The 20,921-nt window shown below is 43.7% G+C and overlaps 3 protein-coding genes across 4 annotated transcripts; 1 reads left to right on the top strand and 2 right to left on the bottom strand.

The window, feature by feature from the left end:
* Positions 1-763: 763 nt before the first annotated feature.
* On the bottom strand, positions 764-2,190 carry glrx3 (glutaredoxin 3). Its single transcript, XM_020104963.2, has one exon. It carries the CDS (start codon positions 2,188-2,190, stop codon positions 1,213-1,215), a length of 978 nt encoding a protein of 325 aa, XP_019960522.1. The 3' UTR covers positions 764-1,212.
* A 50-nt stretch (positions 2,191-2,240) lies between these two features.
* Positions 2,241-14,536, top strand: bag6 (BCL2 associated athanogene 6). 2 transcript variants are annotated; one of them, XM_020104962.2, is made up of 25 exons: positions 2,241-2,382; positions 3,814-3,901; positions 3,996-4,113; positions 4,717-4,931; positions 5,050-5,112; positions 5,195-5,317; positions 5,417-5,655; positions 5,752-5,884; positions 6,527-6,727; positions 6,815-7,037; positions 7,344-7,394; positions 7,735-8,081; positions 8,171-8,243; positions 8,360-8,718; positions 9,145-9,403; positions 9,491-9,660; positions 9,819-9,872; positions 10,164-10,272; positions 10,497-10,621; positions 11,466-11,600; positions 11,990-12,046; positions 12,136-12,360; positions 12,878-12,985; positions 13,062-13,208; positions 13,981-14,536. In XM_020104962.2, exons 2-25 carry the CDS (start codon positions 3,821-3,823, stop codon positions 14,074-14,076), a joined length of 3,711 nt encoding a protein of 1,236 aa, XP_019960521.2. In that variant the 5' UTR covers positions 2,241-2,382; positions 3,814-3,820; the 3' UTR covers positions 14,077-14,536. The 2 variants fall into 2 exon arrangements, with proteins under 2 accessions (XP_019960521.2, XP_069393345.1); XM_069537244.1 differs by having other exon boundaries at positions 6,815-6,905.
* A 1,157-nt stretch (positions 14,537-15,693) lies between these two features.
* tspan13a (tetraspanin 13a) lies at positions 15,694-20,890 on the bottom strand. The gene is made up of 7 exons (XM_020104956.2): positions 20,634-20,890; positions 19,728-19,977; positions 18,544-18,711; positions 18,266-18,346; positions 17,404-17,502; positions 17,193-17,309; positions 15,694-16,786 (listed from the first exon to the last, which is right to left on the bottom strand). The coding sequence occupies exons 2-7, from the start codon at positions 19,788-19,790 to the stop codon at positions 16,712-16,714; spliced, it is 603 nt and encodes a 200-aa protein (XP_019960515.1). The 5' UTR covers positions 19,791-19,977; positions 20,634-20,890; the 3' UTR covers positions 15,694-16,711.
* Positions 20,891-20,921: the final 31 nt, after the last annotated feature.

Consider the following 20,921-nt stretch of genomic DNA (forward strand, 5'->3'; position numbering starts at 1 on the left):
ATTCACCAACTAGGAATCATTAACCACATGTTTGTTTGTTTTTTTTTCAACCTACACTGGTTTTTTTGGGGGTTGTCAGACTTTGAGAAGGAGAAATCTAAGAGCACTATTACGATAACTGTTAAAACAACACTAGGCTCGAGACAAATTAGTCATGTGATCATTCGACACGATTTTCTAACCTGGAGACGATATCTTGTATAATCTGTACGGTATTTAATATGTGATGTACTGTTTAGTTGTGTGCTTTTGATTGTTGTATTGTACTGTATTGGCATTTACATCAACCTGTCCAGGGACTGCAGACACTAATTAGAATGACCCTCAGTATAGGGCATATATCTCCGCCCAACTGAGGCCCAATAGTCCCCTTTCGACACAATATTCAAATTCTCTGGATTTTTATTTGAATCTGCATCAAACTTCACACACTCATAAATATCATCAGTATCATGAATTATTCCCTGGGATGGTGAAAACATTGTAAATGCAATTTAAATGTGAAAACGAATTCCTGGATGTGCACAAAAGGGTTCTTCCCTGAGCCGTGCTACATCATTCCACCAACTTCTTTGGTAATTAATTTAGTTGTTTATGTGTTTAAGTGTCAAAACAGGAAGTATTCTTGTTTTGGTTATGTCAGTGTAGTTTCTACCCTCCTCCTTAAATATTCAAAGATCTTTTAGTGTTGGTTTTTCTTGAGCTTTCTATTGATATTTCAAACATGTTACTTGATGTAAATATGACCACAAACAACAGAATCTGATGTTTTTACCATTTAATCATAATGTTAATGATGAACCAACAAGTGCAGGTGGACTTTGCATTTAAACCTGAACCAGAGGGCCACATAAACAACATGAACCCATTGTTAAGTGCGAGGCTGTGAATCTTGGAAGGACAGACGTAACCCAGAAATGCACACAACAGATAATATGAAGTGAATATTCCTGATATTTTCCCAGTGACAGACAGAAAGGAAATGCAGGGATTTATAAAATTAGGCCAAGCACTGGGAGCACTCGAGTGTCAGTTTGAACATTTCTGCAAATGTGTTTTAGAATTACTTCTCCAACTGCCACAACAGTTAAGTTATGTGAGTAGCTTCTTTATTCACTACATGTATCTCTATTATATAAATTGTCTCTCTCTGCTCCTGTGGTGTGGCATCAGTGACAGGAGGCCGGAGAGGGCCGTCTCCCTGAAGCCATCCTAGGACTCCCCCTTCAGCACCGACACCAGCTCTCCGCTCTCCTTCAGCTCCTTGACTATGTCCAAGCCTCCGATCAGCTCTCCCTTCACGTAGAGCTGGGGGTAGGTGGGCCAGTTGGAGTAAGTCTTCAGACCCTGACGCACCTCTTCGTCCTGCAGAATGTCAAAGGTGTCATAATCCACCCCGGCGCCGTTCATGAGCTCCAGGATCTGCCTGCTGAAGCCACACCTGGCCTCCTCCTTGTTGCCCTTCATGAACAGCATCACCGGGCTCTGGTTGATGACGCTCTTCAGCCGGTGCTCCAGGGTGGCGGCCTTGGGGCAGGTGTTCTCCAGCTCCCCGGACTCAGCCAGCTCCTTCACGATGTCCAGTCCCCCCACCAGCTCCCCGTTGGCATACAGCTGAGGGTAGGTGGGCCAGTTGGAGTAGATCTTCAGCCCCTGCCGCACCTCCTCGTCGGACAGGATGTCGAAGCTGCTGAACTGGATGTTGTGGGTCTTCAGCAGGGCCACGATCTGCCGGCTGAAGCCGCAGCGGGGCTCCTGAGAGGACCCCTTCATGAAGAGCATGCATGGCGCCGCGTTGATCAGCTTCTTCAGCCGCTGGTCCAGGTCCGCGGGGCCGCTCTCCGCAGCCCCGGCCCGGCTCTCGCTCACCGCCAGGCGCTGCACCTTCTTGGTCAGCTCCGGGGCGTGGGCCCCGTCCAGGCTGTCCACCCGCTCCCCGGCCTTAAAGAAGAGGAAAGTGGGCACCGAGGAGATCTCGTGCTTCTCCGACACCTCCGGCACCGCTTCCGCCTCCAGCTTCACGAACGTGGTGTGCGCGTGCTCCTTGGCCAGCTCGGCCATCACCTCGTTCATGTGGCCGCACTGCGGAGCCCAGGCCGCCTGGAAGTGCACCACGGTCAGACATTTCCCCGCTTTGGCGAGAATGTCTTCAAACTGCCGCTGGCTCGTCGCCTCCACGAAGTTCGCCATTTTTCTTTACCTTCCCCCCCCCCACACGCTGTCTGCGCAGAGCTTCCGGTGTCGCGGTGACGTCACATCCGCCGCGCAGCCTGGTAGCTTCCAGGTAGCAGAGCTCGTACCAGGAAGTGGATCGCGTCTCACTCGGTGATAAGAACCCGCTGCTGACGCTGGATAAGCCCGAACGCTAGAGCGACTGCCAAGGTACAGCCCGCGACAAACAGAACCGAACTAGCTGCTGTCGTCGGTGCGACAAGACGATCGTACCGATTCGTTTTTACTAGCATTAGCTTAGCCACGCCGAGAGCGCCCGTGAAGCTTAAGCTAGCCGCTGCTGAGAGGCTGCCGGTAACTAACGGTAGCTGGCTAATGCTAATGCTAAGCAGGTGAACGTTGCAAGCCGTAGCGCGTGTTTTTAATGTTCCCGTGAACGACACGGACACGACGGCTTGATGTCACCGACGCTAAGCTAACAGCAGAATCTACCGGGTTCGTGTTAGCTGTCACCGCGGGGCACATTTATCAAACCTGATGCAGTCGATCTGTGCGAGCACAACAACACAACAAGCGTCACTTAGCAGATGGGTTTCCACTTTAGACTCCTGTTATCAGACTGTAGTTCAGCCTGTATCACACTGGACAGAATGCTATTCAAATAAATATATAGCATTTATCATTTTGTAGACAAAAATCAGCTGTTTCTCACATTTGGACCAGATCTAGATCCTCAGTGCCACATTATACTATGACTGTACTACTATACACTATACTACTATGTGCAAAACCTCTGTTTTATTTGTCAAAATATGAACAGGGCAGTTTAATTGCTTTTACACAACCAGACCACAAGTAGACACCAATGATTTAATAGAAATCCAGTTCTGAATTTAGTAAACATTTAATGTACTTGTGAAAAGGCAGAGAGCTGTAATGTCTCTGCTTTTCTCACATTTTGAGAAAACACATTATACTAAGACTTCAGGTTTACAAAATCTTTACTCTGGTAGTGAATACACACAAAGGAATTTCCAGCTTTTCATCTGTCCAAACAAAGAAGAGCAAAAAACTTAAATATTCTGTTTGTGAAAACACAAAAAGCAGGATGTCTTTTTTTCCCATCTAGACCTCATCACACTGGATCTGGTTGACACAAATTGTTAGACCTGTTAAATCCTAAGCTCATTTACCCAGAGGAGCCTCATCACAATCAGAATCAGGAGAGTTTGAACAAGAACCTGACGCCAGCTTCATTCTATATGACACATGGTTATTTTCTTGATCTTTTTAGTAACTGCTGTGTTTGTTCATAGTGTTTTTTTTTGTTTCCCATTGAGCAAAAGATGCTGAACTTTCACTGGTCTCTGCTTTTCTTATCCATTAGTTTTTATACTGTTTTTGAGTATTTTTGAAGCTGGGCATTTACTTTAACACTTTCTGATTAGTTATTATTTCACATAAAAATGATCAGATCAACTAAACAACAATTAGTTGGGTTGCTGCAATGAATGTGATTATTGGTTGAGTTTGACATAAATTGGTTGAATGGGTGACAAGTTTATATTTTACCTGCAAAATGCCTTTCTTGGTGTATCTTGATCCAAATTGTTTCGTTCTCTTCATATTTTTATGATACAGCAACACCATGGAGGAACAAAGTGCAGACATAGAAGTGACAGTCAAAACCTTAGACTCACAGAGCAGAACCTACACTGTTGGCGGTCAGGTAAAGTCTCCAATTCTTACTGCGCAATCTGGAGAGCATTCTCATTTTCAGCCTCTGAGGTCGTCTAACTGTGGTCTCTTCAACCCTTCTGTAGTTGACAGTGAAAGAGTTCAAGGACCATATTGCTCCTTCAGTGGGTATCCCTGTGGACAAACAGAGACTGATCTACCAGGGCAGAGTGCTACAGGATGAACGAACTCTGGCAGACTACAGTGAGTCATTAATGAATTGTGATGTAATCTGGTTTTAAAGGCACTTTTCAGTTTCCCTCTGCACTGTTTCCTGTGTTGGTTAGTTTCAGTGTGACAGCAGTTCTCTAAAACAAACAGCCCCTCATTGTTTTATAACACATAAATATTGTTTATTAACATTTGGGCGACACATGCTGGCAAATAAGTCGGAGCTCACGTTGAGGTTTTCTGTTATTGTAAAATGTTATGCAACTTTGTATTTGTTGTGGATCACTGCTGCATCGTAGAACTCCAATTATCAGCTGAAAAATAAATTCATCAATTAGCTCAAATCATTCAGCGTCTAATTTGATAATTCATTATTTCATTTTTTTAAGTAAAGGAACACATTTGGATCGTTGATGTTTATCCAACAAAAGCTTTGTAAATGCATCACTTTGAACTCAGGGAAATTATGTTCATCTTCAATTGTCTCTGGTTTTTATTGAAAGCATTTTATTAAACCCTATTGAATTGATTTATTAGTTTTCTCTTGGAGCTCATCCGGGCATGTCTCAAAAGTAAATACTGAAGTTAAACCATCTTCTGTGCTCAGATGTAACTGTAGCGCTCTTGTTGTCACAGATGTGGGTGGCAAGGTGATACACCTTGTGGAGCGGGCACCCCCTCCGCCCTCTCAGCCTGGCTCAGGGTCAGGAGGCTCTTCGGCTGATAGTGGCTCCTCCTCGTCCTCCCAAGGAACACCCCAGGTGCCTCCACATGATCGTAATGCTAACAGCTACGTGATGCTCGGCACCTTCAACCTCCCTGTCAACATAATGGACCCCCAGCAGATACAGGTGCAGGTTTTATCATGTTTCATTTCATTAGAGCCACGGCCAACACAGAAGGTATGGACTTGAGTGTTCGCTGTCGATTACAAAGGTGTTGATTCTGTGTGTTGCTCTTCTCGTGTAGATGTCAGTCCAGCAGATGGTGGGGGAGAATGCCAGAAATGCCAGAGTCACAACCAGCACTGGGGTAAGATACAGTGTCTGCTGATTGTACACAAAACCACATGACATCACCCTGTTTTGTTAATTGTCACTTTTTCCCGTTTCAGAGCAACGGGTCTGTGAATGTGCACATTGACATGGACCAACCGGTGCAGAGCGAGCCGAGGCTGAGGCTGGTGCTGGCTGAAAACCTGCTGAGGGACGTCAATGATGTCATCCAGCGAATGGAGGTGAGAGCTCAAGCTTCAAATTATTCCTTCGGCAAAGCTCCAGAGAAACTGCTGCCTTATCAGTAACTAAAACGCCCTTTGTCTTGTGTCTGTTTTTAGACTCGGCCGAGTGACGCATCCTCCCAAACTGAGACAACATCTGCTGCCGCTGCCGCTGCCGCTGCTGCCACTACTACTACTGCTGCTGCTGCCGCTCCCCCTCCTCCTTCATCTTCTTCTACCTCCTCCACTCCATCTCCTTCCCAGCCCATGGACACCTCCCCACCTCCAACAACCCCCCCATCTGCACCCTCCGCTTCTGGACACTCCGAGGGACCAACCCCCCAACCTGGACCCAAGTGAGACATCAGAGTGTTACAACCTTAAATGAATTGGCATAAAATCAATGAAATGTGTTTGACTGTGACAGGTTTTGATTTCTTTTCCTCCTCTAGTCATCCCAGCCCAACAGAGCTGGCAGAGATGTTGTCTGAGCTACGGAGGGTAGAGGAGAGACTTCAGCCCTTCATCCAGAGAGCTCACACCATCCTGGAGACAGCCACCACCACAGAATACAACAACAATACAGTAGGATTCAAACAGCCACATAATCATTTACTGGTGATCTTTGGCATATGTTCAAACTGAGGACTCGTACTCACTGCCTCGCTAACTTTATATTTATTTATTTATTTATTACAACAATAATAAGATCGCTAAAACCAGATCCTCCCACCCACACCTGTGACATAGGATTTCAATAAGTATAGGACCTCTACTGGATAAAGTAGTTTTATACTCTCTTTATATTTGTGCTCTGTATCTTCACCTGGTATCATACATGGAGTGAACACGCATGTTCTTTTTTAGAATCTCTGTTTCTGTCTTGTTTTATTCGTGAGTTTATATTTTGGAGTGTGTATTTATAAATATCTAGTTCCTAAAACTCAGACACATAGCCTCGTTGAATTAATCACTGCTTTGTGCCTGCAGAGGGCGCTGTTGTTTCCTTGTGTTATATTTTAATTTATTTCAATATCATATTTAAAGTCCAAATTCAGTCAGATTAATAAATTAAGGCTTCATATGATTGGTTGAATGATGAATTGGATAAATGTGCAGGAATCCTCATCATGTTCGATCTATGTTACATTTTTGTAAACTATCAGTGGTGAATGAAATGTTTTTTGTGAAAACTCTTTTCTCAAGCTGATGTATTATCTGTAACAGGAGAGAGAGGATGACCAGCGGACTCTCGTCTTAACAATGGAGTGTCTCCGTCTCCTTGGAAACGCCCTTGTGGCCCTCAGTGACCTCCGACTGAACCTCATGAGCCCTGTGCCCCGCCACCTTCACGTGGTTCGTCCGTTCTCCCACTATTCCACCCCGTCCAATATGCCTGGAGCCGTACACCACCACATCCCAGTGCAAGTAAGAGAACGCAATTATATTTTAGACAGAAGTTGATGTGAACGTTTTATTCAATTGTGCTGACTGTGCTCGAATCTTCACCGACAGATGAACCTGGGTGCCACAGTTACTGTTGCGGCTAACGGCACTGAGGGACAAACCTCGACCACCCAGTCGGCAAGCCAATCGGAGCAGGCAGGTCAGGGACAGACCTCTACCCCACAGACTTCCCCGTCCAATCAGCAGGCGGGACAGGGACAGGCTGGCCCCCGGGTCATCAGGATCAGCCACCAGGCAGTCCCGGTGGTCATGATGCAGATGAACACGGACGGTGTGTTGTCCCGTATCCGCCCCTGATTGAATGCTCCACTTCATTAAAGGCGTTTGTGTGTCACGTTGCTGGGCGGCAGTGCATTGGAATAAAATGACTGCACGTATCGCACCACTACATCCTCCATGCCCTGCTGCCACGAGCATTGGCCGACTGATCTGCGGAATTTAAAGATTTAAAGGCTTAAATCTCATGAGACTTTTCCCCCCGTGTTTGTTGAATTAGGCTGTTGTTGCAAATCCACTTCTTTGGAGTGTAACATACAAGTATAACAGAGTTTAAACTATTTCTTGTGTTTGTGTTTAGGCCAAGGAGCAAACCCTGCAGCAGCTGGTCAGCAAATGCCCGGACAACCAGGTAAAGAACAGTTTAAAGTGATCAGCAATGTCAAATATTCAATCAAATATTTTGAAATACTACAATTTATTGGATGCCTAAAAATCATGAAATGAAAATACCTTTAGGTTCAGTTCTTTTTAGCAGCAAAGCAACAAGTTAAGCAACAAAACATTTTAAAGGAATGAAGTCAACTTTGGCTTTAGGAAACAACGTAGGAACAGTGATAATGAGATTCATCATTGATATTGGAAATTATTAGCTGCAGCCCTGAAGCGTTAATTTATCTCTCTTGTTTTCTGCTGATCACAAAAACAACAAATCATATTAATCTAATTCACTGGTCGGTTTCTGCCTCCAGGTGCCCTCCCCCCTGACTTTATGCGGAACCTCATGCAACAGATCAGCCAATACGCCGCTGCCGTAGCTACTAGTGCCGCTACCGCCGCTGCCACTGGCCAGCCAGTCCCGCCGCAGCCCACCCCTCCCGGCTACAGCTCCACAGCCAACTCTTCAACTACCACCACGGGTCCCAACACACCCACCACCACTCCTACTGCTCCCCCACCACCTCCCCACACTGGACCCCAGGCCAGGGTTGTGTTCACCCGACCCCCTTTTGCACCCAACATGCCCCCTGCGGCGTTTGGCACCAGAGGAACCACCATCAATGTGAGGGCTGCCATGCCCGGCCAGCAGCCAGGACAGGTGGGAATGATTCGGGTCCTGTGTGATTGTTGAGGCTGCTTGTCAACAGATTCAGCATTTGAAACTAAATAAGAACTCTTCCTCCACAGGCTTTCAACCCTGCCGCTCTCAACCAGATGATTAGTGGACTAGTCGGACAACTTCTGCTGCCGGGACAAATGGGTAAGCTCATCTGTTTATTAAATTTAGATTCAGACTTTTAACAGCATTTCTGTCATTAACTTCAACAGAGATAATCGATTGCTGTTAATCAATATTTCAATCTGTTTTTTCCACAGCTGGTCAAACTGTCACATCCTCATCCTCCTCATCCACATCCACACCGTCCTCCACCTCCTTTCCCGCCTCTCAAACCACCACCTCTTCCTCCTCCTCTTCCTCTTCCTCCTCCTCGTCCTTTTCTTTCTCCACCTCCGGACCAACACCCCCACCCACTGCAAACAATAGTAGTCCACAGAGCCAGACTGAGACCAACCCCAATGAGCCCCAGTCCCAGGAGATGCCCCCAGACCTCAGCCAGCTCCTGGGTTCTCTCCTGGGTGTAGCTGGTGCCGGCCCTGGAGGAGCTCCTTCTATCACCGTCACCACATCTGGTGTCCCAGCCTTCATCCAGGGAGTCAGTGAGTTCATGCAGCAGGTGAGTGTTTGAATGCTTCACATTTCCTTTGTGCATTACTTTTACTATCCAGAAAACAATGCAAGCAGATCATGTGAAAGGATTCCATCAACAGGAACAGACAAACTTCAACACTTTTTTGTTACTGACAGAAATTGGAAAAGGCTTTTTATTGTTCTTTGATGAAGCAACTTCTGATTTAAATAATCATCTTGAAATGATTAAATTTTCAAAATTAAATATTTTATTTAGTAAATTGTATCAAATCATATGTAGTTACTCAGTACTGGTGTTATTATTGAAATATTTAAATTACCCAGCCCCAGTAAACACTGTGTGGTCTAGAGAGGACAGACAGGTTGACTGTTTGTCTTTCTGTTATCCATCTGCTCTTCTCCATTTCAAGTAAAACAAATGAATGTTAACAAATCCACATTTTATTTCCAGGCCCAGCCCATCTTTACTCCACCCCCACCTCCCTCTGGTACTGCTCCAGCTCCCGGTTCAGGGCCCAACCCGATGCCTAACCCCGCTGGATCAGCTGAAGCCCTCAACCCAGAGTTATTTACAGGCATCGTCCGTGGTGTCCTCAGCACCATGATGGGCTCCCTGGGCCAAACCCAAAACGACACAGAGAGCATCGCTCAGTTTATGCAGAGGCTGTCCCAGGCAACCAACATCTTCATCAGTCCCGAGGATCCTACTGGTGAAGAACAGCTCAGTTTGGACAAACAGCATTTTCTGTATTCACGGTATTTCCTTCTTTTATTTTAGTTTCATTTGTGGTTCACAGGGTTTTTCGGTGAGCTGCTGATGTTGGTGTGCCAGACGTTCACCATGTCAGACCTGGTGATGCTGCTTCACGGACAGCACCAACCTCTTGGTCGCATCCAGCCTCAACTGTCCCAGTTCTTCACCCAGAACTACCTCAGTGGCAGAGAGCCCACCGACCAGAATATTGCTGTTAGTACGACTCAGCAGGATTTACTGTTGTTAACTTCAGATGGATTACCCATCCTTGAATACTTAGAGCTAATGTTGCTTTCATTACAGGGCACACATGCTTCTCTTTTGTGTAATTGACCAGTAAATGTTTTATTATTTCTTCTTGTGTCCCACAGGAATCTGCTGAGAGTCTTGTTAACGAACTGGAGGAGTACATCACTGAGAGCTTTGTGAGTCCCTGATATCTGCTTCTCATCCAGTGAAATACAAAAACATAATAATGAGATGTGATCAAATCATTTTTTAAAAGATATTAATTTATCACAGCTTAGACACAAGCTTTGATGAACCAAAGCTGTAGCTGTCTAAAGCTCCAGCTTTAATCAGAAATGATCAGATGCCTATAATGATTTCTATATCGTCCATATGGTCGTTTTGTCTTTACTGAAGAAATGTTGGTGACTTTAAAATACTTTTCCTTGAAGTCATTTTAATTGCACCGTCTCTTTCAACTCCCTCAGAGAGAGTCTTCAGTCACCGTGTTGGACGGCGTGGATGTTACTCAGACCAACATGTCCTTCTTCAGACAGCAGCTGACTCGTATCGCCACACATATTCTGCGCTGCAGTGGTAAAAGGCCTTTTTTCTTTGTCTAGTTTTCTAGTTGCCTTCATTTGTGTTGTGAAGGTTGTAGAAGTACAGATGATCCTATTTAAATTATTCGTCAGGGATCCATAAACTGTCTCTGTATTAAATGTGGTACAGAATCATAAAGGAATTTGTTACTGAAATAAATGTTTTCATATATTTGTTTTCCCCTTATTGTTCAATTTGAATATTTTTTTCTCGTCCAGATGAAACATTCGGGCCCCGGCTGCTGCTGATGTGTAACCAGGCTCTGTTCGAGTGTCTGGCCCTCAACCTGCACTGCCTGAGAGGAGACCAGAGAGCTCTGACTGCAGTCATCAACCACAGAATAGTTAGTACACGAGGATTCACTACAATCACTTCAATACTTCTTCTTGTCCCAGATGCTGCTCTCTGTTCTGTAAATTGACTTATTCTGTTCAAAGTCAATTTACTGCTTTGTGTAAATGGAGATTCCCTCATGTCTACATGCTGTAGGTGACCATCACTGACCAGTTGAAACTAGTTAGTTGGAGGGAAGCAGCCGTGCAACTTTACTGTTACCTCACCAGCTTATAGATATTACAGCAAGTAAAGCCAGTCATGTTTTATTTAGCTCACTAACATCTGAGAGTATTCTACCAGAACTGTACAGCTATGTCTCTTTTTCTTTTACTTTTCTCTTGATATTTTATTCCAGAAAATATGTAATTTTACAGCCAGTGAATCCAAACAAGGAAATGAGTTGTGGCTAACTTAGGAGAACTGTATTCATTGTAGACTTGATGTTACATTGCAGAATTTAAATCATAGACTAGATAAAAAAGGACATCGACACTTGAGTCCGGAAAATGAAGCCATTATAGAAGTGATGGAAATCTGTATTCTCTCGAATGACCAGCAGGTGGCGACTCCAGTTCTTGAAAAAGAAAAGTCAGTTTCTATGGAAAATGACTCAACGTCTCTCTGGAGTTCATGTTCTCAGACTCTAATTTCAAGTCTTCTTCAATACAGCATGAGGTTCATTTTGTAAATGATGTTCCCATTTAGAGCCAAATACATGATTCTCAGTGTAAACATGTGATTGAGTTTGATCACGACTCAACATGAAGAAGCATCACTTGGAGAAGAGTGAGTTTTTTTTATCTCATAAAAAAGAGATGCAAAGTAAAAGCTGAATTTTCTTCCGGTTCCAGCGAAGGATGTCGAGTGACATCAGCCCCAGCCTGGTCAACTGGATGACCAGCATGATGACGATGAGGCTGCAGGTGATTCTGGAGCACATCCCGATCTCACAGGAGCAGATCCAGAACTACATCGTTCACACACAGGTACTGCAGCAAACACACAGCCAGTTTTTATTTATTCATTTTATTTTATCTGTGTGTTCGTGGCTCGTTCACAGGATAAGGAATGAAACACGGTGGCAGCTGGAGGAAAACACGTGTGTGAGCCGTGATGTAACCTCTCAGGTGTTCACTTACTCAGAAGATGTTAAAAGTTTGATTGTTTTCTCCAAATCTGCTTTTTGTATCTTTCATTGTCTGAGTTTTACATTTTATTAGTTTCCAGCACAACAGAACACACATGTTCACAGGTGTATGCAAATGATTTGACATGCAGAGAAAGCCGCCCGCCTTATCTGACGGCTCTTACGTATCGTGTTTCTTTAGACAGCACGTCTGAAATGGCTAATGAATATTGGATGACATTCTTTCAGAGAGATCAGTCTTCTGCAACTGGCACACAAGAGCCTGAACGAGCACAAAGTGCAACGGTAAGCATGGTGTGTCTTTAAAATCCTCTGTCGATGAACCCCCGCTTTGACTTTTAGTTTCCTCACTTCACTCTTCTCTCCCTCTGAAGATCGTGGACAGCCCCTCACCAGCTGCAGCAACCACGGCAGAGGAGGCCATGTCTGTGTCACACGACACAAGGGCATCGTCACGGGAGACGAGGGTGTTGCCCGGAGACCTCGGAGCCGCGGGAGGGGCCGCGCCATTAGGTGGCGACATGGCAGCAGCAGGAGCTGAGGGAGGGAGCGAGGAGTCTGCTGGAGAGTCAGAGGCCTGGGCGGCTGCTGTTCCGCCTGTGAGAGAACACACAGTTTGTTCACTGTTTTTATTAACACATCGTTTTGGCTGTTTGTAAATGTGAGGTCAGGACGTTCTGCTCCTGGACAGTTTCCACGTTCGTCTGGAGGATCAGACAGTTTTATAGGAACTGTTTCTGAAATATTTTTATATTATATTTAAATATTATATTTATACGTACACACTGACTGAGATTGTCTTTAAAAAAACACTCAGATGTCCATTAATACACTAAGAAGTGTTTGAGTCCCAGGATAAGAGATGGGTGATAAATTCCACATTAGTTAACCAGAAACAGACGAAACCATGCAGCTAATAATCGTTTCACTTTAGTCTAGAGAAACGTTTGTGGTGAGCTTTGGTGGTGACATTACTAAAAAACTAAGATCCTTCCAATTTAATAAATATTTAAGGCTTTTTATTTGTAAAGTTGTATTTGAGACATGTTTTTACCTCTCGAGGAGCCGCGTCACCCTGGAAACCCCTGCTCACTCATGATCCTTGTGTATTTACAGGAGTGGGTGCCCATCATCAGGTGCGATATGATGACCCAGAGGAAGATGAAGGCCCAGCCTCCGCTGTCCGACGCCTATTTGCATGGAATGCCGGCGAAACGCAGAAAGGTGATCAGATCGTTTCCAGCTTCACTCATCACATTAAGATGTCCTCACCTGATTTAATGTCTGTTTGTGTTCTCAGACAGGACAGGGGGGTGCGAGCCTCCTCTCCCTCTCTGATGCAGTGAGTCAAGCAGCCAGGACGGCCGGAGTTCGGCCCATCACCTCTGCCGAGCGACTACAGGACGATCTGGACACACAGGAGACAAAGGAGGCGTACGCAGAACAGGTAACTGAATCTTTATCTCAGAACGAGCCAGGGACACACAGCTCATCATGTTGGCTAATAACCACCTCAGTGTTGATCTGTTTTACGATTCTGGTAACTTTTCTTTTGCAAGTTACGAAGCTGAGCATCAAGTGTCCATCAGGGTTTCGAAGATGTTAAGCCAAAATATTTTATTTTGAATTTTTCAAGCAAAAATGCTAAAATCTGAAAAAATGAAGCTCCGGGTTTTATTTTCTTCATTTTGGATATTCGATGCTTTTCTCTGTTTTTCACTAAACTTGATATTTTTGAGAATTGGACAAATAAAGACAAAGTCACCTTGGATCCAGGATAAAGTGAGACAGACGTTTCACATTAAATAATTAATTTAGACAGATTTATCGATAATGAGAATAATTTCCTCTGTCATCAGAAGTTTGGCTGTTACATGAAATGATGAATGAGGAGAATGAAAAAGCCATGTGGGATATTAATGATGATTTATTATCACTGGAGTGATTCCTGTTCAACTTTAATATTCAAATATCTTAAGACTAGTGAGCGTCAGTATAATACTTTATTAATTTATATGTTCAAGATTATGGACATTTAGTTTTTAGGTGGCCCTGTACATATTCAAGTATTAATTTGTGATTTAAACGATCATTTAATTAATCTAATAATACGTCTGTATCACAATTAAACATTGTGAACGTCGTTAAATCACCTTTTGACAAAGAGTTTCTATCTCCCACCTCAGTCGTAACTATTTTTCTTCGTCTTCTTCTCTCAGGTCAAAGCCGACATCAAGAAACGAGTGAGAGAAGACCCGGATTTCAACTCTCAGCAGTTCCCCAACTCGCATAGAGCTTTCTCCTCAGACTCGTAATCAGCTGTAACCCACAAGTACTCTAGCTGTTTTCATCTGTGTTCAGTTTTTGTATCATCGTTTAACTTCCCCGACCGCTCGCTACAGCTTCTCCCCACTGTGTGTACCGTTTTTAAGCAGCTAGCGGCTCTCGTCTAATTTCCTAACGCTAATGTGACTGCTTCCCCAGTGCCTATTTATTACTTAGTGTTTATTTAGGTCAAACCTTTGCTGAGAGAATGTCCCCGATCAAAAAGATACTATATTAGATTTAAGTTTCACTAAACCTGGTGACTTTAGTTCTGTTACCTTGTGTACGTCGGTATTTCTTTTGCTCTCTTATCCTCGTGTAGCTTTGTCAACATGGAGCCTGAGTTCTCGTTATTTAGTGAACTTTTGCCTTCCTCTCGATAAAGCGCAGGAGTATGATTTCATGTGATGAACATGCTGTACAGTAAGCTTAATAAAAATCTTGATACAATGGAGTTCTCTTTTTGTGTGAGTGGGTAACGCCGACGTTGTTTTGAACGTGATCTGTATCAGGAACGCCCAAAGAGAATTTCATTGCATCAGGTGCAAACGTTCACTCGGACTCAAGCATGAGCTGGATACATTTTCCTGGTCGGAGGTCGACGTGATCCAACAAATCATGTTTCTGACCTTTGCCTAAGAATTGTGACCAGTTGTCGCTTGCACTCTGTTTTCACCATCGAGAGAAAAAAAAAAAGTGCTCGTTTTTCTAAATTTACGACTTAATGGTCTCGTTAATTCAGAAAAACAGCAGATTTTTTTTTTTTTTCATAAGAAATTCATCTTTTTTATTTTCTTTTTAAAAAAAACGAAATCCACTCAGTTTTAATGAATTAAAGCGAAAGTCAAGTCTCAATTCAGAAAAAAAGATTGTTGTTTGGTTTACTCCTGCTGTCGTCAGGTTTAGTTTGAGACGTGTGGAGACACTCGTGTCTGGAAGCGTGAAGGTAATTATTCTTTATGAAGCATTAGAACACCGTGACATTTATTCACCGATTTCTGTGACTCGCCAAACATTCTGTCGTAATGAGACCGGCATGAGCAGGAAATGAGATGAACCTGTCAAACCTGTCTCTGCACACGTCCGGACACCCGACTATTGTTTAACTGCAAACTTGAAAAACTGGAAACGTTTCCTTTATAGATTTAATGAGATGTTCACACTCAGATCCGGTGTGGTGAAGTTTTCTCTGTCTGCAAATGATTCCAACACGGTCTCCCTCCCAGTAAAGAGCCACACTGACAATACGAGCTGATAAGGTCCAGAGAGAAGAGCGTGAGCGACGTGTGCTCGACACGCTCCAGATGGACGGCAGCGAGGACATTTACCTGTCGGCCTAACATTCTTTAGCCTCTGTGAGACTGCTCACGGTGGATTTGATTAACCAACGTTGGTGACAGGTCGCTCCGCCTGAGCTCGTTATCCACTGAGGAACGTAAACAGCCAGTGCACTTCCTGGTTGGCATCCTGTTCGGGGTGAGGAATGTGAGCGAGTCATGCGGCACAAAGTTCTCATCTCCACTTGGATGAAAACAACTCCGCGTTTTATTCTTCATGATTTTATTACGGACCATTTAGGTCGATTACAAACAATGAGAGAATAAATATGATGGGACATGATTTAATACAAGTTCATTACAATCAGGTTGTAACTTTTTTTTTTTTTTATTGAAATCAAACAGCAATAAATGCACAAATAAAACAAAATGCTAGTTCGATGAATTTGAGCCAGAAAACATTTCACCCAATTTTTATCTTAATCTTTTCCTGCTGTTTTCCGTAAGTCCAACACAATTCCTGTGTGTGTGTGTGTGTGTGTGTGTGTGTGTGTGTGTGTGTGTGTGTGTGTGTGTGTATCTGGGAGTGGTGCCACACTCATGGTGTGAACCTGCATTTTGTTTGCTTAAGGTGTGTGTGTGTGTGCTGAGTAAACACAGTCGCTGTGAGCTCCTGTGACGAGTCAGAAAGACGCTGCAGGTCACAGGTCATGTGCTGCGTCACAACAGCCGCACGTTGAGAATCGATGCGTGTACGTGAACCCGGGCGGACGGTGTCACCTCAAGGATTAAGGATTCAGTTAAAGTACCATGATGAAAACATTGTCCTTTAATTTTTCCTCAATTCTAAAGTAAAATCTTGTGAAACTCGGCAGCGAAGGTCTGAAATGTCTTTGTCACCTCAAGGATTTCTTTAAATGATATTTTCTCTACGTGTCATTAAACTCTCAATATTTGTCTTCTGCCTTTTTTTCTGCTCCAAAGACCTCAAGACCGTAAGACCAGGAATAGATGCGCATCAATTGTCAAAGTGCGGCTGGCGTGACCGTGTTTTCACCACCAACGGATTACGGTTCTAAGCTGAGCTGAGCTAACGAAGCTAGCTCCAGCTCCGGCCTCCAAACAGACTTTTGAGCGATAAAGAGTTTCTCCGACTCTTGGTAACAGCAGATAAGAACACTAACCTACTTAAAGACACAACATTTATTTTCAGCATCAAAACTTAAGTGAGCAGCAAAGATTAAGAGTAAAAATGAAAATATCGATAATTAAACAGATGTACAGGTGAGTATAGTGAGTTATGGGGACAAACATTTATTCGCAGTGCAATTTCTGAATCTGTGCGCGGCTAAAGAAAGGCTCCGGGGTTCGACCGCGGATCTTTGAGGTTTCTGTATCTGTGGGCGAGCCAAACTCCGAAGATCTACAAGGAAATACAGACAACGATCAGTTTTCTGACACACTTACATCTTCATCATCTCAATCAAAGACTGTGTAAAGATGGACGACGTGACGGATGCTCAGAACTGAAGCCAAAGCAACACGATCACGTTGAACTATTAACACTAAATATGGCTCCCAGTGTTCGCATCGAGGATATTTTGGCTTCATTTCTCGATAGTGGAGATGCTTCGTCCATCTTATATAAACCAATGGTCTTTTCTAAAAGCTAAATCAACCACAAAGTCTCCCCGATCGTTAGCACACTGCGCGAAACTCGGGTATATTTCGGCTTCATTTCTGGATCGTGGGAAGAAGAGGATTCTGTTTCACACCAAATTCCACAGGTTTACAAGCTGTTGGCTTTGTCACCGTGGCGTTTCACTGACCTCTGTGAAGCTGAAGAAGAGTCCGACGCCGCCCACGAACCGCAGCACCTCCCCGGCATAGGGCTGGATGATGTTTAAGCAGCTGTCACAAGATGGCGGCTGGTCCTTAAAGCATTTCTACGGGATATTTAAAAAGAAAAAAATAATTAACTCCCAGAGACACAGAGTTCACATGAATCAAGACACAGAAGGATCCAGATGATTCACTCACAGCAGCACAGGTGCCGTTCGAGACGCAGCAGTTGAGTGTTTTCTCCACGTCCAGTCTAGTGGCCTCGGATTTGTTCCAGCCGACCTCCAGCAGACGGTTCTGTGAACGAAAGTCACACGGTAACTCTGAAGAACGGCCGGCAGCAGAATGAGGCTGTAACTGAATCACCAGAGTCAACACGAGGGGCCCCCAGCAGAAGGGACCCCGGAGGCCCTACACTGAACCAAACTCACTCTGCTCTGCACGTTGAGAATCGTAAACTGGGAAAGTTCCAAGTGTAAATATTTACAATTTAGACGTTCGGTCCTCCAACAAAACCTGGAAAGTTCGGAATCTTTTCGTGAGGAGGGTTCCGACCATCGAGCGTGAATCTGTTCGTGCATCTTTTTCTCACGCTCGTGTTTTATTTCCGTGTGTTTTGTAAATCGCTTTGCGACCGTGTTAGATAAGAGCTACAGAAATACCGTGAACCAGAAAGAAGAAACAATATTTAAACGATAAAACAAAAGTATAAACTTTAACAATTAATGGTCTCGTGAGTTTTTAAAAGCTTTTTCAAACAGAGGCTGTTTCTTGCTGATCTGATGTTGAGGGCAAAGTTTGTTCCACGGTTTCGGTGATAAAACCATAAAAGCACGATCTCCTTTTTGTTTTCCTGCTGCAGAATCAAGAGAACTTTTAACATCTGATCCTTTAAACTATTTAACAGTGATCGATAGAACACAACTAAATAAAACGAATGTGTTTAAATCAATATTATTAAATGTTGGTTATCTCCACCACTAACTTGGATGATGTTGTTTTAAAGAAACAAAGACACTGATGGCTGTGGGATTAACACGAGGAAACTAAACAAACACACCTGTTGGTCCGTGTTCAGGGCCAGACAAGCGCAGGACACCGCAAACTGCACGACGAACACGATGAACAGAATCATCATGTACTGGATCGAGCTCAGGAAGTCAACGTCAGACGAAACCAACGTGAAAACAGTGTCATTGTGTTGCTGCTGCACAAAACCCTTCAGATCACAAGCTCAACAGAGGAGTGAAAATCCTCCGAGAGCTTCGGGCTGTTTGCTTTTCATTCACACAAACGCCCGTCAGCACACGAGGGACGACTCCCCGGGCCAAAGGATACAAAGAAGAGCAGGACCTGGTGGTGCTTCAGGGCGCCGCACAGCCCCACGAAGGCAACCAGGAACAGGAAGGTGCCCACGCCGATGACGCCTGCCACCACGCCGATGCTCGACACCAGGCCGAACCATTTCCCCCAGGCTGCCCCTCCGATCAGCAGCAGACTCACCAGCTGTGGAGGGAAACGACATCAACGTCAGATAAAAAAACAGAGATATAAATATATATATAAACTCAGCAAACGTCAAAACTAAAGCAAATAGATGAGGATTCATCTTTTTCTCTCTGTAATCAGGACGAATAAACACCTCAGCTTCTTCTTCAGAGTAAAACATGAAGATGTACGATACAGTTGGAGTTCAGAGTCTGAGAGGGACGGTGGTTTATGATGCGATGTCACGGATCTATCGTTGATTTCACTGTAAATCGTGAAGCGATGAATCGATGAGGAAAGAGGAAAGTGAGGTGGATGAATGTAGTTATCGTGCAAACATTAGATATTTCATTTGGTTTAGAAAGTGGATATAAGAAGCAAAGAGTTGTTTCTAGTAAATAATACTTGGTTTTTTGGGGATTTCCCAGATATTTGTTAGAAGCTGGAACCACTGGATTTTCACTTCAATAGAATTATTCCATTTTCAGAATAAGGAGCCTGTCAATAGACTAGATAATTAATTGGATAATTGTTGCAGCTCTAATCAGATCTATTTATTAGTTCGTGGCTGAATCTACACAAGATGTATTTTAACCTCGTTGAAGAAACTGGACGTTGTTTTTTTATTTTAGTTTGCTGCTTAATTGAAATGTGCAGATTCAGGGATGACAGACCAACGTGTGCACACGTAGAGCAGCTCCGACGCTTCCACATACACAAGTCAGGGACATTAGGAGAAATTAAATCCGTTTTTAATCTTAAAAAAAAAACAGGATTAATGTTTGTTAAAGAGATTTGACATGGAAGTAGAAGTGGGTTGTTCCTGGTTGATGCAGACAGAGGTACTTATACTTCATCCACCATGAGCCTAAGTACTTATTCTTATCTGCGTGAAGAACAATTTACAGTGCAAGGAGCAAGTGGCCTGTTCCAAACACAATGACCTTCATCTCAAACTTCTTCCTCCTCATGAGTCTCAGCGACTCTTCCCTGCATTTGTTCCCGCAACGCAACAGCTGTGAACTTCCACTCACCACATAAAGTATGTTGAGCGCGCACAGTGCGTTCTTGGTGCAGATGTATCCTCCACACACCATCGCTGCTTCTCCCCTCGAGGCCTCGCGGATCCGAACGAAAGGTGTTTTTCTGACTCCTTCGTCTTCACGGAGGTCGAGTGGGGCTCGGTCGTCGCCGGCTCCTGGTCCCCGCTGGTCTGAAGCAGGCGAGGACCAAACCACGGAGCGTTTCCTGGACACATCCTGCGCGCTGATTCGTCGCCAGCTTCTGTTACGCACGAGTCACGCATGGAAATCATTGGTTTTATTATCTAGTTAAATATTAACCCGGATCATTGTGAGTGTGAGAGAGACGATGCTTCTTATATTACTCTTTCACTTTAATCCTACAATAATAATAAAAAACGAATCAATTAGAACAATTAATCAATTAACACAATTAACAAATGTCTATTGGTTAAAAAAAAAAGGTGAATTATCTTTTTTTTTATCATTTCACGACAGAATAGTTGTGTTTGTTTTAATTTTATTGTCTTTAAAATCTGTTTTTATCTTCACTTCACTGACACGTGGATTTTCAAATTAAAGCACACTTTTTTTTACACATGACAGCTCTCTACAGCTCCCCCTCGTGGCTACAAATAGTCTCCAGAAGTTGGTCAGCATCTCATTAATGTTGTTGTGATGGAAAAACAAAAGGTTTTCTTTCTCTCATCTACTTAATATTTGGTCATTTACAAAAACTCACATGTAAAATATCCTGCAGGCTGACGCTGCCCTCTTGTGTTGATTTGACGTCTCAGCTGTCAATCATAATGTTTCTCCTTGTTTTCATATCATCAAATTAAAAAAAACAAATCAAACTTATGAAGAAAGTTAAAATGAAAACAAAGTGTGATGAGAACTTTCTGAAACGACACAAACCTGTGTGACTCTTTAGTCGCTCCATGTCCCGTCTGCTAACAGGGAGGAGGCGTTCTGCAGCCAGCCAACAGGGGGCGATGGAGAAGCTTTTTTTTGGCTTCACTTTTGGGGAGCCTTCCTGTCGTCCATCTTTGTTTACAGTCTGAAACCAAAGAAGTTGCGTGATTTAGTTTTTGCATTAACATGTTGGAAATAAACACGGGCTCTTCAAAATAAAAGCAGTTGGTCAGGTTTTTAAAATGTGTGAATTACAACATTTTACCAAAAAGAAGAAGTAGAGCTCATGAA

Source organism: Paralichthys olivaceus, chromosome 13 (assembly GCF_024713975.1).
Source record: "Paralichthys olivaceus isolate ysfri-2021 chromosome 13, ASM2471397v2, whole genome shotgun sequence".
Taxonomy (NCBI): Eukaryota; Metazoa; Chordata; class Actinopteri; order Pleuronectiformes; family Paralichthyidae; genus Paralichthys; species Paralichthys olivaceus.

Excerpts from the sequence above, each read along its gene's own strand:
- glrx3 (XM_020104963.2), bottom strand. The coding sequence starts at position 2,190 with ATGGCGAACTTCGTGGAGGCGACGAGCCAGCGGCAGTTTGAAGACATT.
- bag6 (XM_020104962.2), top strand. The coding sequence starts at position 3,821 with ATGGAGGAACAAAGTGCAGACATAGAAGTGACAGTCAAAACCTTAGAC. Across the intron at positions 7,395-7,734 it reads GCAAATGCCCGGACAACCAG|GTGCCCTCCCCCCTGACTTT; the intron begins GTAAAGAACAGT and ends TTCTGCCTCCAG. Across the intron at positions 12,361-12,877 it reads GGGCGGCTGCTGTTCCGCCT|GAGTGGGTGCCCATCATCAG; the intron begins GTGAGAGAACAC and ends GTGTATTTACAG.
- tspan13a (XM_020104956.2), bottom strand. The coding sequence starts at position 19,790 with ATGGTGTGTGGAGGATACATCTGCACCAAGAACGCACTGTGCGCGCTC. Across the intron at positions 18,347-18,543 it reads ACCAGGTCCTGCTCTTCTTT|TACATGATGATTCTGTTCAT; the intron begins GTATCCTTTGGC and ends AGCTCGATCCAG. Across the intron at positions 17,503-18,265 it reads CCCTGAACACGGACCAACAG|AACCGTCTGCTGGAGGTCGG; the intron begins GTGTGTTTGTTT and ends TTTCGTTCACAG.